Source organism: Corvus cornix, chromosome 3, assembly GCF_000738735.6.
Source record: "Corvus cornix cornix isolate S_Up_H32 chromosome 3, ASM73873v5, whole genome shotgun sequence".
NCBI lineage: Eukaryota > Metazoa > Chordata > Aves > Passeriformes > Corvidae > Corvus > Corvus cornix.
This window is the reverse complement of record NC_047056.1, coordinates 28,243,121-28,258,512: the sequence shown is the minus strand read 5'-3', so window position 1 is coordinate 28,258,512 and position 15,392 is coordinate 28,243,121. Positions and strand designations below refer to the sequence as shown.

Sequence of the window (15,392 nt, the reverse complement as noted above, 5' to 3'; positions counted from 1 at the left end):
AATAATACCCCTGGCTCCAGCAAGCTACACTTCTCAAAGAATGCCTCTTTCAAGACTGTCCCCTAGCAATAAAATACAACAAAAGGAAAACTTTAACATGTGTGATACAAAGAGAGAAAAGTCAGGAACAGACAAGTAATGAAAAACAAAGTTTTGTTTCTAACATATGGGGGATAAGTTTTTGCAGGGGAAAAAATTAACAAGTGGCATTATGGAAAAAGCAAACAACGAATGACACTTACTAAATAGTGGGAGAGTATGGATGTTCTCAGCCCAAAATGTGAGCCACTGCACCATTTAGCCAATCCAGAGGCATAGTCCAGGCATAAGAGCTGCCTGACAGCATCAAGAAAACATGATACTGGTGTTCCGCGAGTCCCCTGAACAAGAATAAATAGTTTGCCTTAGCATTCTCTTCACCACATAGAATTGAATTCTGGTATCTGTTGGGCAGTGTCTGAGCCACAAATTGTATCACTGCCAGTTATCCTGGAAACTCTGGCTTCCAGAGACCTGAAGTGCCGTGGCATCTCCCACCTTGCTATTTTACTAATTCCCAAATTCTCTGGAGTATGTGAACTTGGCAGACACATAATGAAACATCCCAGAATAAAATTTAGATGTCCTTTTGGGTTACTTAGGCTGACCTTTAAATGCTAGAAGACTCACAGGCTGAGAACTTCTGATACAGTTTGTGATGGAGTTTAACAGAAATTTCAAAAGACGGTAACTGAGTCTTCAAAAATTTACACTGACAGACATTGTCATCAGACAAAATATGCTACAAGTAAGCAGGGCCATGCTTTTCTCTTAGCTCTTCCCCCTCCTCTCCACCCAAAGGGATTATGTTCATTGCAGAAACCATGTTTCTTAGACATAACTTTAACTCTGACCAAGGCATGGTTCCTATCCACTAGGTTACTTCTCCCACATTCCTGTTAATATAAAGAGAGGGTGAGGGGAAGGAACACAGCAAGCCTAATGCTAATAAATAGTAAATTTAAACAAAGGTCTTATGAGATGAAGTTAATTTGTCTCTTGTGACAAAACCAATTTCCTTTGGGAGAAATAACACTTGAATTAGAACAGAGAGGGAAAGGAGGGGGAAAAAAGAAAAAAGGAAAACATACAGTTGAAGGCCAGAGAAGATTCACTGAAAATAGATCTGACAGGAAGAGGCATATGAAGCTACTATTTACCATCAAGTGCAGCAAGCGTGCATCACCTCCTGGCAAGAGAGTTTAAAACTGTCAGAACACTATGGCTAATGCATTCCTGCTAATCATATCAAGGGACTGCAGAACAAGGACAAGGAACTATTTTAATATTTACCACTCAGTGATAACATTTAACAAGTGTCCTTTTATGGATGTGTTTTGCTGATCTACTTGCAAGGAAGGCTGGACCCAACTTTCTGGCTGCAAACAGCTAATTTAATTTCAAGTGCAAGCTAAAGTTATTTTGGAATACTACTCTTTGCTGGTTAGGTCAGGAATCAAACCTGTCACCTCCAAAAGTCCTATGTAAGAGGAACATGGTTCAATTTTCCTGTTCCCTATGCTGCATTTCTGAGAAGAGCATCCTTCTGAAATTTTCCTGCTTAATACTCCTTCTTTAACATGACATATGACCATTACCTCAGTTTCATTGCAGCAGAAGATATCAGAATAGGTATAAAACTGTGGATCTAGATCAGCAAGGGCTGGAGCTGGATTAAACAAAGTCTTTACTGGAAAAAAAAAAGAAAAAGAAAGTCTAAATCTGTAGCGTTTTAGATTCATAAACCACCACTTGAAAGACCATTGTGTTTCAATCACAGACCCCAATGTTTATTATTAACACATGAATGACTCTCGGTTTTTGTATCCTCGTTTTACACAACTGCTAAAAGCTTTGTTTATTATATTAAAGTTCCATTCTAATTCATGTGCAGGCACCTGTCATGATGGGAACATGAGAAAAGAGTAACAGAAAAAACCCCAAGAAATCATTAAATTTAAAAAAAAGAGAAAAGCCTTAGACATTAATGCAATTTGTTTAACTGATGATGCTTCTTCCACGATATTAATAAGTTTTACAAGAACTGATTTAATTCTAGAATTTTTCAGTGTCTTTATCTGAGTTCTGTACATGAAGAATCACGAGTTATGGAGTAATGAAGGGCATGTCCAGACAGGGAGTTAAATGTGCTTCTGAATGTGTTACCTAACTTGTTCAAAATGCCACATTATAAAACTGTAGTGTAGACAAGGCGCTGTATATTTTTAATATGCTATCTGGCAGAGCTGGACCTAAACTTAACACATGGTAGAATATGTGAGTTTTTACTACCTAACTTTAAACTGTAGTAGCCTAAGGCCCCTTGTAGCAGCAGAAAAGGTTTGTCGGGAGGACAGTGTAAGTGACTTACTCACTATTAACACAGGAAGTCTGCAGCCTTGGTTTTTCACTTTGCCAATTCTATGATTAATACTTGTGTCTTAACCACAAGACCATCATTTTTAAATAAAGCACACACTCTTACTTCAGAAATATTCCTTATAGTCAGTGATCAAATCTTCCAAATTGGATGCCTAAATTTTCAGTCCTAAACACATATTTTGACTGTAAGCTATAGCATGTCAGACACCCTGAACACCTCTGAATCCCAGTTAATGCCCTAATAGACAAAGATGCACAGAGACTTCTGAAATCTGAGTACCAAGAAGTTTAGGTGATTAACACTTTGAAAGTTTTAGCCTTTGACTGTACAACTTTATCATGCCTCTCTACCTGCCTCATTAAAAAAAATATTAAAGTTACAAAGACTTTTACTCAGAAGTCAGAAAATGCCAGGATTAGGAATTCCAATGAAATCTTAATTTGGCTCCCTTATATTATTACAATACAGTATGTATTATAATAAACTCTTTAATTATATGATCACATACCACTGAAAAACAGCATGTGATCACATAATTAAAGACTGCAACATAATGCATATGCAGAAAGGAGACAAATTAAGGTTTCACAGGCAACCTTAACTCTTGCATTTCCTATTTTCTGAACTGCAACCCTAATGAAGTGTTCTTAAACATAAAACTTTAAGGCACACTTTCCTAGGTAAAACAAAGAAACAGGACATACTGGAAAACAGTCATGTGGCATCACACTGACATACAAATGGGTCAGGAGCAGCACTGGAAGTGTTCCAACTTGCATTTTAAGTACTACAGACTCATCATGAACACACTGTAATACACTACTGTTAGTTTTCTCCCATATTTACTATCTGCTGAGCATGGGGGGAGATAGAGGAACCCTAAGATCCTCTTTCAGGCTGTGAAGAAGAGCATGGCTTTTGAACAGGATAATGTTTGGTCCTCCTGAGGAACTTATTTTCTGCCCAAATTCTTTCATAGAATCACAGAATCATAGAATGGCCTGGGTTGGATAGCCACTTCCCCTCATCCTCTTCACTACACGCTTTGTAAAAAGTTTGTCTCCATCTTTCTTGTAGGCTCCCTTCAGGTACTGGAAGGCTGCAATTAGGTCACCCCAAAACTTCTCTTTTCCAGGCTGAACAATCCCACTTCTCTCAGCCTTTCCTTGTAGGAGAGGTGCTCCACACCTCTGATCATCTTGGTGGCCTCCTCTGGACTCTAACAGGTCCCTGTCTCTCCTATGCTGGGACCCCAGAGCTGGATGCAGTGTTCCAGGTGGGGTCTCAGCAGAGCAGAGGGACAGAATCCCCTCCCTGGCCCTGCTGCCCACACTGCTTTGGATGCAGCCCAGGACACGTTTGGCTTTCTGGGCTGTGAGTGCTCATGGCTGGGTCTTGTCCAGCCTCTCACCCACCAGCACCCCCAAGTCCTTCTCAGCAGGGCTGCTCTGATCTGTTCATCCCCCATCGGCCTGCTCCCTGACTCTACCTCCATATTCCAATCTCTATTCAACAAATGCTAATCTCTGTTCCAATTTTCTTTCTCTTTCAGCTTCTCCTTTTCTTCCTCTGCCACCTGCAAAACTCAAGGAAAACTCTCCTACGTTTCCTTTGTCTGAAATCAGCTCTCCATCCCCAGCATTCCCATCCAGCTTTGTCTCTTCTGAGACAAAGAAATTGTCTGTATTGAAATCAAGCAGGCTCCTGCTCTGTGCTTCCTGGGCCTACAACAGATCTTTAACAGTGTAAAAGAAGTTGCTAAAACCAGATTCAGGAGTTACACTGGAAGTCATGCTGCCCAAATGGACAAGTGCTTGTATGGACAGATGCCTGGCTAGCTGTGAAGCTCTTAACAATTTTCTGATGTCTGTGTGAAAGGTACTTATTTTCCAGAGGCCAATAATACAGTTAAAATCAGGCAGGTTTCCATAGCACTGTGAAGGCTTATCTTTAAAAGGAAGCTCCCCTGCTATCAAGTCTTAAGTAAATTTTAAGGTAGCTGGTATTCATAATTCAAAAGCTAGGGTAGGGTGGGAGGCATTTTCTATTGCCTGGCTTCTGCAACCACAGTGCTTTAGCAGAAATCACAAAGAGTTTAACCACAGACAAACAGCTGTTATGAAAAACTGTAGCCCAAGATTAAAAACTTGAAGAGTCCAAAAAATAGATCTGTTTCTTGCAAGTGACATGGAACCTTTAACTGAGGCTGCTTCCAGCTCATTCTCCATGACAGTATTAATATGCTGGGCATTATCAGCCATCTTTTATGGAGTCTGTCATTAGAGAAGCCCAGAACCAGACTTTATGGAAGCAGCAGCAGCTTCTCACCATCAACCACTAAAAACCCGTAATTGTCCAGCCAGATTTCCACTCCAATTTATACCTACTTCATATAGTTATTCACAACCCTTCCTACCTTCCTTCCTCCCTTCCTTCCTTCCTTCCTTCCTTCCTTCCTTCCTTCCTTCCTTCCCACCACGATTGTCACAAGAATAATGAATAATCAATGCCACAATGAGAGGATGTCATACATGAGATGTCCCTCTCCAGCTTACAAAACCAGATCACCTTCACTGAAGAGAAGCAAAGAGTTCTTGCCCGTCTCCATATTCTTTCTCTCTTTTGTTTATTTCTTTCAGTGAGAATGAAGAAAAGCAAGCAAAAAACCCCATTGTAACAGAGGTTTGAGGCATCTGGGTATGCATCTGTTTTACACAAAAATAGTCAAGTGAACATTCTAACATGAAGTGCTACATAATACATGAGGGTATTGCAAGCTAAAAGAAGGGAAATTGCATTAACAATTTACTGTTGGCTACAGATAGGTTTTTACAGTGCTACAGACTCAGCTGTTTACTTAGATTTGATGGCACATGACATTTGAACATGTGTAGCCTATTGTTTTAAAGCAGAAGCAACTAAACTTCCCTGACAGAAGAGCTGCACAATGATAACACACTGACAGCACAGAACTACAGCTGGCCCAGAGTGAACTACTATCTTTTCTTGATATATTGTGCTATCTACAGTTGCTAAGTGTTTGCATATCTGTTCTGTGTATCAGGTTTTAATTTTTTCAATTGCTTTTAAAAAAATCTTGTCTTTTCTTCTGTCACAGACTGGTGTCTTGCCATAGGAGGGTGACAAAAGTGTGAAGCATCTTGCCAAAACTGTTTATAGAGTTAGAAATAGACAGAATAAGTCATGGATAGTGATTCATGATTCTACTATAGTCCATTAACCACTAGATTAAGAATGCTGCTATCCATTTTCACAAAATGTAATGAAAAAAATACAGTGCAACAGGTGCACAACAGGTCATGGTGCAGAAGGTGAACTGGAGAGCCCACAATTCCAGCATGCTGTGATCTACTGGAGGTAGCCTGGGTCCAGCTTCAAGAAACCAGTTAGTTCTGATCCCAGTTCCATCCCTGATCCGCTGCATGACTGACTATGCTATGAGCTGTCCCCTCCCAGTCTGATCTTCTGGATAGAAGGGAAGAAATTTTTTTTAATCTCATATAGATGCCTCTCTTGCATAATTATTTACTTAGTGTTCAAATACCGTGGTAATTGTGCTTGAGTAACTGAAAGCATTACAGGCACTTAAAAAACAAAAACATTATGTTGGTAATGAAACCCCATCCTGTTCAAGCAAAATGTCAGCTTTCATCTACATATACACTACACTGAAGGAACAATGCCCTACATTTAAAAGTACCAAACAGTAACAATTTTCTAATAATTTCACAGACCATGACTGTCTCTATGCAATGGCATCATGCCCAGTCACACTCTACGAATTTTGGTTAGGAAGAAAAAGCTTCTTTTTTTTTTTATTTTAAGGATGTAAACTACTATATAAAAAACCACAGCCATACCTACTGCTATGCTGGGAGAACATGGGCCCTAAGTCTGATTCTGAGGTAATTTCATTCACTTTCCTGTGTGTGCAGCTTTACAGACCTGCATTCATTATTCCTGTTCTGCTCTGGAATCATAGCAGAGTCAGACCCAAAACTCCTGACCTAACAACATTATACTGTATTTAGTCACAACACAAAAATAGGAGGAAAGGCAGCACCAGACATATACAGGAAGATTATAAGGGTATGAGTTGATTTGCTATTCAAGGTTAACACTGCAAAATTTTTTAAGTGAATTCAGTTTTCATTAGCATAGCATGAATTTTTTGGCTATTGTTTCAATTCTAAATAAAACTAATACGACAGAAACCAGAATAGACTACAGGATCTTTATTTAGAAAGCACGATAAAGAGTATTTTTCATGTAGCACAAACGTAAGAGAGAGAATGGCTTTTGCTAAATTACCTCCACTGGCACGTGCCATTTTCAGAGCTTCAAGAGAAACAGCAGGGGTTATTTCTAGCTGGCAAACAACCACTTTGGCTTTACAGATGACATCAGAAGCCCTCTTCAGGTCTTCAAAATTTAAAAGCAGGTTAGCTCCTGGGACTATGACAATAACGTTCTGTCCTAAAGAGAAGATACCATGTTTTTTACTTTAACTTTGGCAATAAAGTATGTAAAACAATTCCTTACACTTTTTATAATACATTTCAGATGAGTATTTCAATTTACTTTCCAAAAAACCCCAATAAAATTGTATGCATTGCTGACATTTTCAAATACACAAATATTTCAGAGGATAATCAAAAAGATCAATGTGCTAATGAACTAACACTGCACAACAAATGCAATATATATTCCTTTGGGGAAAATCATGTATGGGCATTCCCCAGTCTTATTTTGGTGTTTTCTGTGAACTCTAAAGAAGCACTGTACTAGTCACAGTGGAGATGGTAGATACAAGCTGAGGGTGATATTTGCATCTTCCTGAAATATTCCAGTAGCATTTGGAAGAGAAAAGCATCAATGTGATTACTGAATTCATATGCCAAAAATGGCATAAAAATTTTAATTTTCCCATCAGCTGGGAACAAAAAGTATTTCACAGCTAAGAAAATTATGCATGTTCTTTAGATTTCAGAGAAGCAGGCTTGCACCATTTACCTGAGACATTTCAAGTTAGGGCTCCTAAGCATCATGAAAACCAGAACCAGTTTGTCACCGAAGCCCAGAAAGGTGATGCCTGTGTCTAGGCAAAGTTTTATCAGAAGTGAGTAAACAGGGTGGGCAACAGCCTCTCCTGCCCTTAGAGCTGGCCAGGAGAATGGTGTAAGCAAAGCTGTGCGTGTGGAAGCTCGGTAGTGTCTCAAAGCACAACTAAGATCCTTTTTAGTCTTGTAGTTTGTTTTACAGTTAGGTGAGGTTCATTTACGTAGGTTCCAAATATTCTTTTGTTTTTCTTCAGACACACACATCACCTTCTTTTATTGCAGCTTCTTTCTTTTTTTAATCTCTGTTACAACACTTAGAGACCTTCAGGCATGGGTGCCTTCAAATTAAAATTTATTATTAATCACTCGGGTATTAACTTCAATAAGTCAGTTGTTCCTTGATTTACAGGCTCAGCCCGCCCCCGCTGAAGATTCCTTTAAGGACTGCCAATCATTAAAGGCTACCAATTCTGTAATGAACTGAATTACTCTGCAAATAAATATTTATGTTTTTAAATACATTATTTTTGTTGAATGTGACTTCAAAGTCCTTTGACTAAGAACGTGCAAATCTTCTCTCCCTAAATACATTCTGCAAAGAAAGCAGGACAATGGAAAGAATAATATAGTGATCTCAGAGGGAGGGACCGAAGCTTTCCAAAGCAATTCTGCTGTCAATGGTTTGGTACAGAACAGCTGCATATGAAAAGCAAAACCTCAGCACTTAAAGCCAACGCCCTGCTTTTCAACAGACAATGATGGGCATCTTGGATAAAAAACAAAAGAAAAGAAAACAAAAAACCTTCTGCAATAAGTAAATGTTCCCAAAGATATCTGAATCCTGTTGAGGAAATATTCAAAGGCAAACTGCACCCATTTTGCCAGGCATATATTTTGATAGCTTTAGGGTGCAGCAGTGCAAGCAGTAAAAGACAGGGAATCAGTGGAACAAGAATCTCTTTCATTTCTGCCTGGCCTCTGTGCTTCCTAGAATCTCAGATTCTATCCACATGCCTTGTTGCATTATCTTGCTGAACTATTTAGCTGTACTGACATGTATATTATTATTAGAATTTAGAGCTAATGGCCCAAGGCAGTAAGGAGGGCTGTTTGCTGAAACCCATATGTGCAAATTCAAGGTAGACCATGCTACACTGGATCACAGTCTGAAGCTTTTCTTCATAACTACAAAAGGTCAGATACTTAAAGTCTGCTTTCAAACCTGCCAGGGAAATGCAGTACCTACTGTGGTGCAACAGTCCAGACGGACTAAACCCAAGCTGGAGGGAAACCCCCCCCCATTCTGTTCTTAGCTATATATACCACACTTACTGAATGACAGCAGTCACCACAAACTTGCACCAGGCATTCTGCATGAAGGCAGAATCTGGACCCATGCACGCACAATTAATACAAAATTTTTATTAACAGCAACCATTTTGTTGAAAGCAATTATTTCTTGCCAGGGAAATCAGATGGGAATTCAGCATCAGGGACAACAGAGTTAAAGACAGATGGCAAAGAGGGGTGAGATTCATCTTGTCCAACATGAACTAATTTTTTAAGTTTAAAAAAATCCTACACACTAGAAAAGTCTAAGAAAACTAATTTCTAAAAATTATTTTTCTATGTGCCTTCAACAAGGAGAAGAGACAAATATTTTCAGAGGTTTTTTAGTCTTACATATCTTAGGTATCTGTTTGAGGAGGAGATAAACTGTTGTCCAGAAGAGTCTATGTACCTCTGTTAACCCTAGGGGAAGCCTTAAGCTGTAGACACTCCAGTGAGGTCAAACATTATCCACACCAAGAATGAGAATAATACATTTACTGCATTACCGTTAATTCTAAAATCTCTTTTCTTAGACTAAAAATATCAGTTTTGATGGGTACATCTATATAACTTTGAGTTTTTGCAGACATCAGCTAGACTATTAAGGGCCACATTCACACTTGCTATAAGCTGTAACAGCTAAATGAAACCGATAAGCTTGCACAAGCTTACACCAGATGGGGATTGGGTCCAATCAGGATGAATGCTGCATACATAAAAACTGTCCTAAGCTGGGCTTCTAAAATGACTACTGCCAGTTCTTAGAAAGATGGATAACTCAAGCCAGACTGTTTTTTTACAAGGGTCATCTTACAGATGACACCAGATGGGAAGTGCCAGTGGAAAAATCAAATGTCAAACCAGTAAACACCACAGTGCAATAAATATCACTCTTTAAAACTGATGACAAGCCTAAAAACCACCAGTAGTGCTTAGAATTCATCAAAATATCAAATACATCAAACAAGGCAATTGTAACAATAGCTGCAGAGCTTGTGCATAATAATTCATACAGAAGAAAATTATATTTGTGATCAGAAAAGAATGTTACAAGAAAAACATGTGCTGCCAAATCACATAGTTCATAAATATGAAGGTGAGTTTTGGGTGTGTTATGGTATCATAATTTCTAGGCAACCACTTAATAGGAGTATTGAAGAGTCTTGCACACAAACAATCAAGTTAATGAAGAAAGTTAATATGTAGAAAGTCTCTAAAATTGAGGTGACATTTCTTCATAAACCTGAAGGTTCAAACCAAAGATTTTTCTCTATGGAAAGTATAATATAAACAAGCTGGCATATGTATTCTAAGTTTGCCGTGTTTACTTAGCCTTACCTAAATATATATTTTGAATGTTTTTTTACTACTTGTGCTTTGGTACTGAAGGTACACTCAAGTTACAAAATAATGTCTATTCACTGTTCATGAATGATTAATAACTTTATCATAAAGTCAGCACAATGCCTGTCTCAAGTGAGGGTTATCTTGCAGTGTTCTGTGTAGGTGTGCTCTAAGTCCTAACTTGAAATAATCAAGGGAATTTTAATCATGACTTGCCAATCTCTGTTGTGCCTCCACTGAATTTTTGCTATGAATATGAATATGAAAGCTGTCAGACTTGTTCAAACCTCTAGTCCAGTTAGGCCAACATAATGGCAGCAACAACAGTCAGTGCCAGATATGGACAAAGATGCAATAACCTTCAGAGGTAATCATGTAAAAAATTATTCACAAAGAGGGTTTTTTCCTCCCTACATGTGTGTAAAAGTACAACACACATCATCACTTTATGGAGCTCTTCCCATCCAATATCACATTGCTAGCAGAAGGTGTGCTAAGTGACAGAGCTAGTGGCAAGAAGGCAGACTGAAAGGGGAAACAAAACCTGGGGTTCAAAGTGGTGTGATGCACCTTGAAGAAAATGTGTTAAGAAAAGCAGCTGGATGTACCAGCTTTTATCCTTAAGAGAGAAAGTACAGATTTGAAGTGTACAGGGTCCTGGTATACTGAAGCTTGTGTTTAGTCAAATCAAAACTTTCTGAACAGGCAGTAGCATAAAAGAGAACAACTGAAAGGAACACAAGGTCCCAGAAATATTTCTGCACAGATTTCTGAGATCAGCCCAGAGGGAACCTTTGCAGCATCTCTGGGCTGCACATTTTTCAGTGCAGCTCTATAAACTTGTTAAACATCTCTCCACCATTTTGCATTAAAGCAGAGATTGAACCACTCTATCTTTTATTGAAACTATACTGCATTGTCCCAGAATATAATCAACTTCGAGAGTATCAAATGTGCCTGACAATTTTCAAATTTTTAGCACTTTGCCAATTACAATAGCGGGTGAGTTATACTTGTGCAATTCAGTAACCAGTCAAAAACTTCCTAGAAATTCTGCAGCACCAGTTAGACAGACAGAGGTAACATCAGGAAAGATTAACTTCAGAGCCTTGTCTGACTGGGATTGCTACAGCTTTCTTTTGCTCTGCCTTCACTCATACATCACAGTCTCATACACCCTCTACTTGCATATCTCCTACTTCTCCCTGTAATTTTTCTCAGCTGGTTTGAGTTGGTATTTTTCCCAAGTATCAGTGCTTGTAAAGAATTGGTAAGAAGGGTAGGTTAGGTGTGTAACAATACGGCAATGAAAACTTGTCAATTTAAAGAGATGATAGCTATGTTTTTTATTTGTCCCTCATGTTAACACAAAACACCATCACCAACCCTAACTTCAAATGCTTCCCTTTTAGGTATAATTTGAACTAGCAGAAATTAATTTACATCAGTCCACTGAGTGCTGTGGTGTTTCAGCTATGCCAGCACAGCCACTGCAGTAAAACATGCATGTGTAGACAAGCCCTTTGAAAACTGCTGTAAAGCCTGTTTAGGTCAAATCAGCCAGGTTTCTACAGAAAAAAATCAAAATGTCTCTTGCAACAGCAAAGCACATAAGTACTGCTATTTTACTGCAATTTACTCAATTCAGGCGCCAGATGGTTTTTGAGAGAAGTAACAACGAGAACCATTACCAATTCTGTGCATCTGTTTGCTTTAGAGCATAGTTCTGACCAGGTTTGCTCTTCTACTAGATTTTAAATCAAATTTGAGGCCAGTGCTAACTTAGCATACAATTTTTCAGGTATTCAGAGGCACAAACTACATGACATTATGCATTATTCATGCCATTGCGTGAATCACAAGACTGCCATATACCCTTCACACTGACACTAACACGTAAAATAGCCCACTGTGAACCCCGTGGCTCAGAACAATCCACTTCCCTTTCCTGGTGCTTATAAAGGTTTTACATCCACAAGATTGTTTTGTTCCTTATCCTTCAGAAAAATTCTTGATGGTAAAATTTTAACAGGTCATCCTCTGTTCATTCAAGTTTAGACTGTTTTTATCTTAGTTGGCCATGTGTATGAATTAGGAAATAATAAGACTGCTTCTTATTCAACTACTCTGGACAGCAAGCCTAGTGCAAAACATGTACAAAACAGTGAGGCCCAGGAGCACTACTGGATTCCCACAGTCCCTCCTGTTTACAATGGCCATAGTGACTGTAAGCAGCATAAGAAATAAGTGTCAAGAGTTGCTGTGTAATCTACCTGCTGATCCAAGCCAAGTTAACAGGCAGGTATCCAGGTTATCCAATATATTAGAGTTACCTTACTTCTGAATTAGAGCTGTCATGCAAGGCTTGGATTAATCTTACTTAGGGAAAATTAAACTCACATCTCCAACTAATTTGCCTAATTTTCCTGAATATTCCTGTGTAGGCTTGCCTTTAGTCACAGTTTCTTCCCAGTTTTGCTGTATGAGTAAATAGTTATGTTTCCTTTCCCATTTTGAGCTGTAGCCCAATGTACAACCATCAGGTTACATAGAAGCTTGTTAAGTTGATGTGTCAGCTAAACTGTGGTAACTGTTCAAATGAAGCCTCTTAGCAACTCCAAAAGTGAACTAATCCAATCACATTTAATTCGTTGCATTTGCATAAACATTACCCATCCTGAGCTCTATATTTTGATCCAGACACACTTCTTTTAAGGGCTCTCAATAGCTTGAGGAAACAGCTTGAAAAGACATGGCACTTAGATAGATGGTTTAGTGGTGGACTTGGCAGGGCTGGGTTAATGGCTGGACTCCGTGATCTTAAAAGGTCTTTTTCAACCTAAATGATTCTGTAGTAAAAGTGATGGGTAAGTTGTAGTGGAAAAGGAGAGCTTTAACCTTCTCACATACTGTGTGTTCAGGACAATATAAAACAAGTAGATCAGCTGGCTGATTAAATTATGCTTGAGGAAAAGATATAAAGTTTTCTGAGGATAGTTTAGCAGTCTTGAAAAAAAATATGAAAACAAGCCAAATCTTTATTTCTTTCCCTGCAAAATGAGAGCGAAGGCACAGTCTACGGAAAACTAACACGGAAAAAAAATATGCCATTTCACTGTGTACTCATCACTGCAGATGCAACTTGAAATCAAAATCTGTGGTAAAATTACAAGATCAACAGAAATATTTCTTCTTATACTGAGGACAATTCCTTTTCCTGATTGAGGGCATAATGACTCAGTGTCATTATGTCCTGAGGAGGCAACCCTTCCCTCACAGGACCAGAGGAAATGGCCTCAAGTTATACCTGGGAGACTTAGATTGGATATTAGGAAAAATTTCTTCACTAAAAGGGTTGTCAAGCACTGGAATAGGATGCACAGTCACCAACCCTAAAGGTATTGAAAAGACATGTGGTTGTGGCACTTAGGTAGATGGTTTAGTGGTGACTTGGCAGGGCTGGGTTAATGGCTGGACTCTGTGATCTTAAAAGGTCTTTTTCAACCTAAATGATTCTGTAGTAAAAGTGCTGGCTAAGCTGTAGTGGAAAAGGAGAGTTTTAACCTTCTAATACACTGTGTGTTCAGGAAATGCAAAACTAGTTAGATCAGCTGGTGATTGAATTATGGCTATCACACTGCTAATTTAAGCATCTGATTCTGCTGCTTTTAGGCACCTAATCCTACATTGCCTGCAGTAAACAGAACTGCAACTAAGTGTGAATAAAATAATGAAAAAATTGAAAAAGTAAAAAAAAAAAAAAAAAAAAATCCACAATTAACAGTGACAATGCCAAGGTTTCTTTTATGGCTGTAAAGGCAGAACAAAGAGGACAATTCAGAGCAGAAATATGTACCTTCACTGTTGACAATTATTGAAGCAGTTCCCGTAGCAGCATCTATAGTTTGACCTACAAATGCTAAGAAAGGGAAAAGTTAAAGCATGCACTAGTTCAATACATTACTTTCAGCCAATAGTATGTGATGCTGTTTAATTGAATTAAATCTAAAATGAACCCATAACCTCCAGCAATTTAAAAATGCTAATTACTCTTTCATGTGCAACAATGCCAGTGAAGCTAACAACAACAAAAAGTGTTAATTTACACCCACAAAACAGAAATATGAGTCCAACATTCTTTAATTTGGCTACATCTCTGCTTTAGAGAAAGCATGTTATTTATACAGCCATCTCAGGCACTCTACTCCTACTTGGAAATATTTCTTTTATCCAATGAAACAATAGAATCAAGGCTAAAGAAAAACAAAAATACTAAAACAACCCAGCATCTCATTCTGTGTAGATTTGCATTTCAGCAGTAATATTAACAAGTGCTAGGAAAGCAGTGATGGGGTTCTGTGTTTCCTCTTTGGATTGTTATTCAGAGAAAGTAACATGATGCTGGCAGTACTGTCTGTTAGAAAGACTGTTCCACATTTACTACTATAAGAACCTGTTTTCAGATGACAGCAATTTGTCAAATGCTAACCAATGGTGGGAAACTGGTAGTAGAAACCAGTAGCACTGTAGCAGAAAACTGACCAAGAAGCTGAGGGTTTCTTTTTTCTTCCCCAAGAACTCTCTTTGAGAAAAATCTACTATTCCATTTGAGACAAATTCTGGTAACCTTTTGTTTAAGGAGCTCTGGTGTTCTAACATTTTAGAACATGGACTTGATGCTGGGCAAAAGTGGGGTTTTTTCTCAAGATGTGGCCTTTGTGGCCAGTTTAACAATCTGCTCCAATTTGAACAAGGATGAAAAAACACCTTACATCATGCTCATTTGGTTTTGCTAAAGTCTTGCAGAACTTCCCTTGCAATTACAGCTTCTTTTCACCATGAATTGTCTGCACACTGGAATTGAAAGCAGAGAATTTGTGCCTTCTGTACTCTCAATGCTCTTGCAGCATGAGCAGCAAGTTGCCTGGTTCAAATGTGTGAAAGGGAACAACAAATCAGTAAAGATCTAAATGGTCTGAGCAGCACTGGCAGCTGGTTGGCTGTGGAAGACAAGAAGACTGGGAAAGGGGAAAATCACAAAAAAGATTTGAATTGGAAAGAAAAGGGGTATGCTGATATGCTAGTAAACAGAAGAGCAACATAAAGAAGACATACAACAAGGACCCAAGATATGAGAGCTGGCAGAACTGGCATTATACTAGGGATTTTCATCCAGCGCCCAGTATCCTTATGTACAACAACAAGGATATGCT

The 15,392-nt window shown here is 38.6% G+C and overlaps 1 protein-coding gene across 3 annotated transcripts in view; it reads right to left on the bottom strand.

The window, feature by feature from the left end:
* RBKS (ribokinase) overlaps positions 1–15,392 on the bottom strand; it is a 71,606-nt gene that overhangs the window by 29,748 nt on the left and 26,466 nt on the right. The window contains exons 4-7 of one of the 3 annotated variants that reach the window (XM_039569043.1): positions 14,036–14,098; positions 6,755–6,919; positions 1,638–1,729; positions 243–380 (exon numbers count right to left, since the gene is read on the bottom strand). In XM_039569043.1, coding sequence (XP_039424977.1) covers positions 243–380; positions 1,638–1,729; positions 6,755–6,919; positions 14,036–14,098 — 458 coding nt within the window. The remainder of the gene's footprint in view (positions 1–242; positions 381–1,637; positions 1,730–6,754; positions 6,920–14,035; positions 14,099–15,392) is intronic. The other 2 variants (XM_039569045.1, XM_039569044.1) reach the window with 2 other exon arrangements.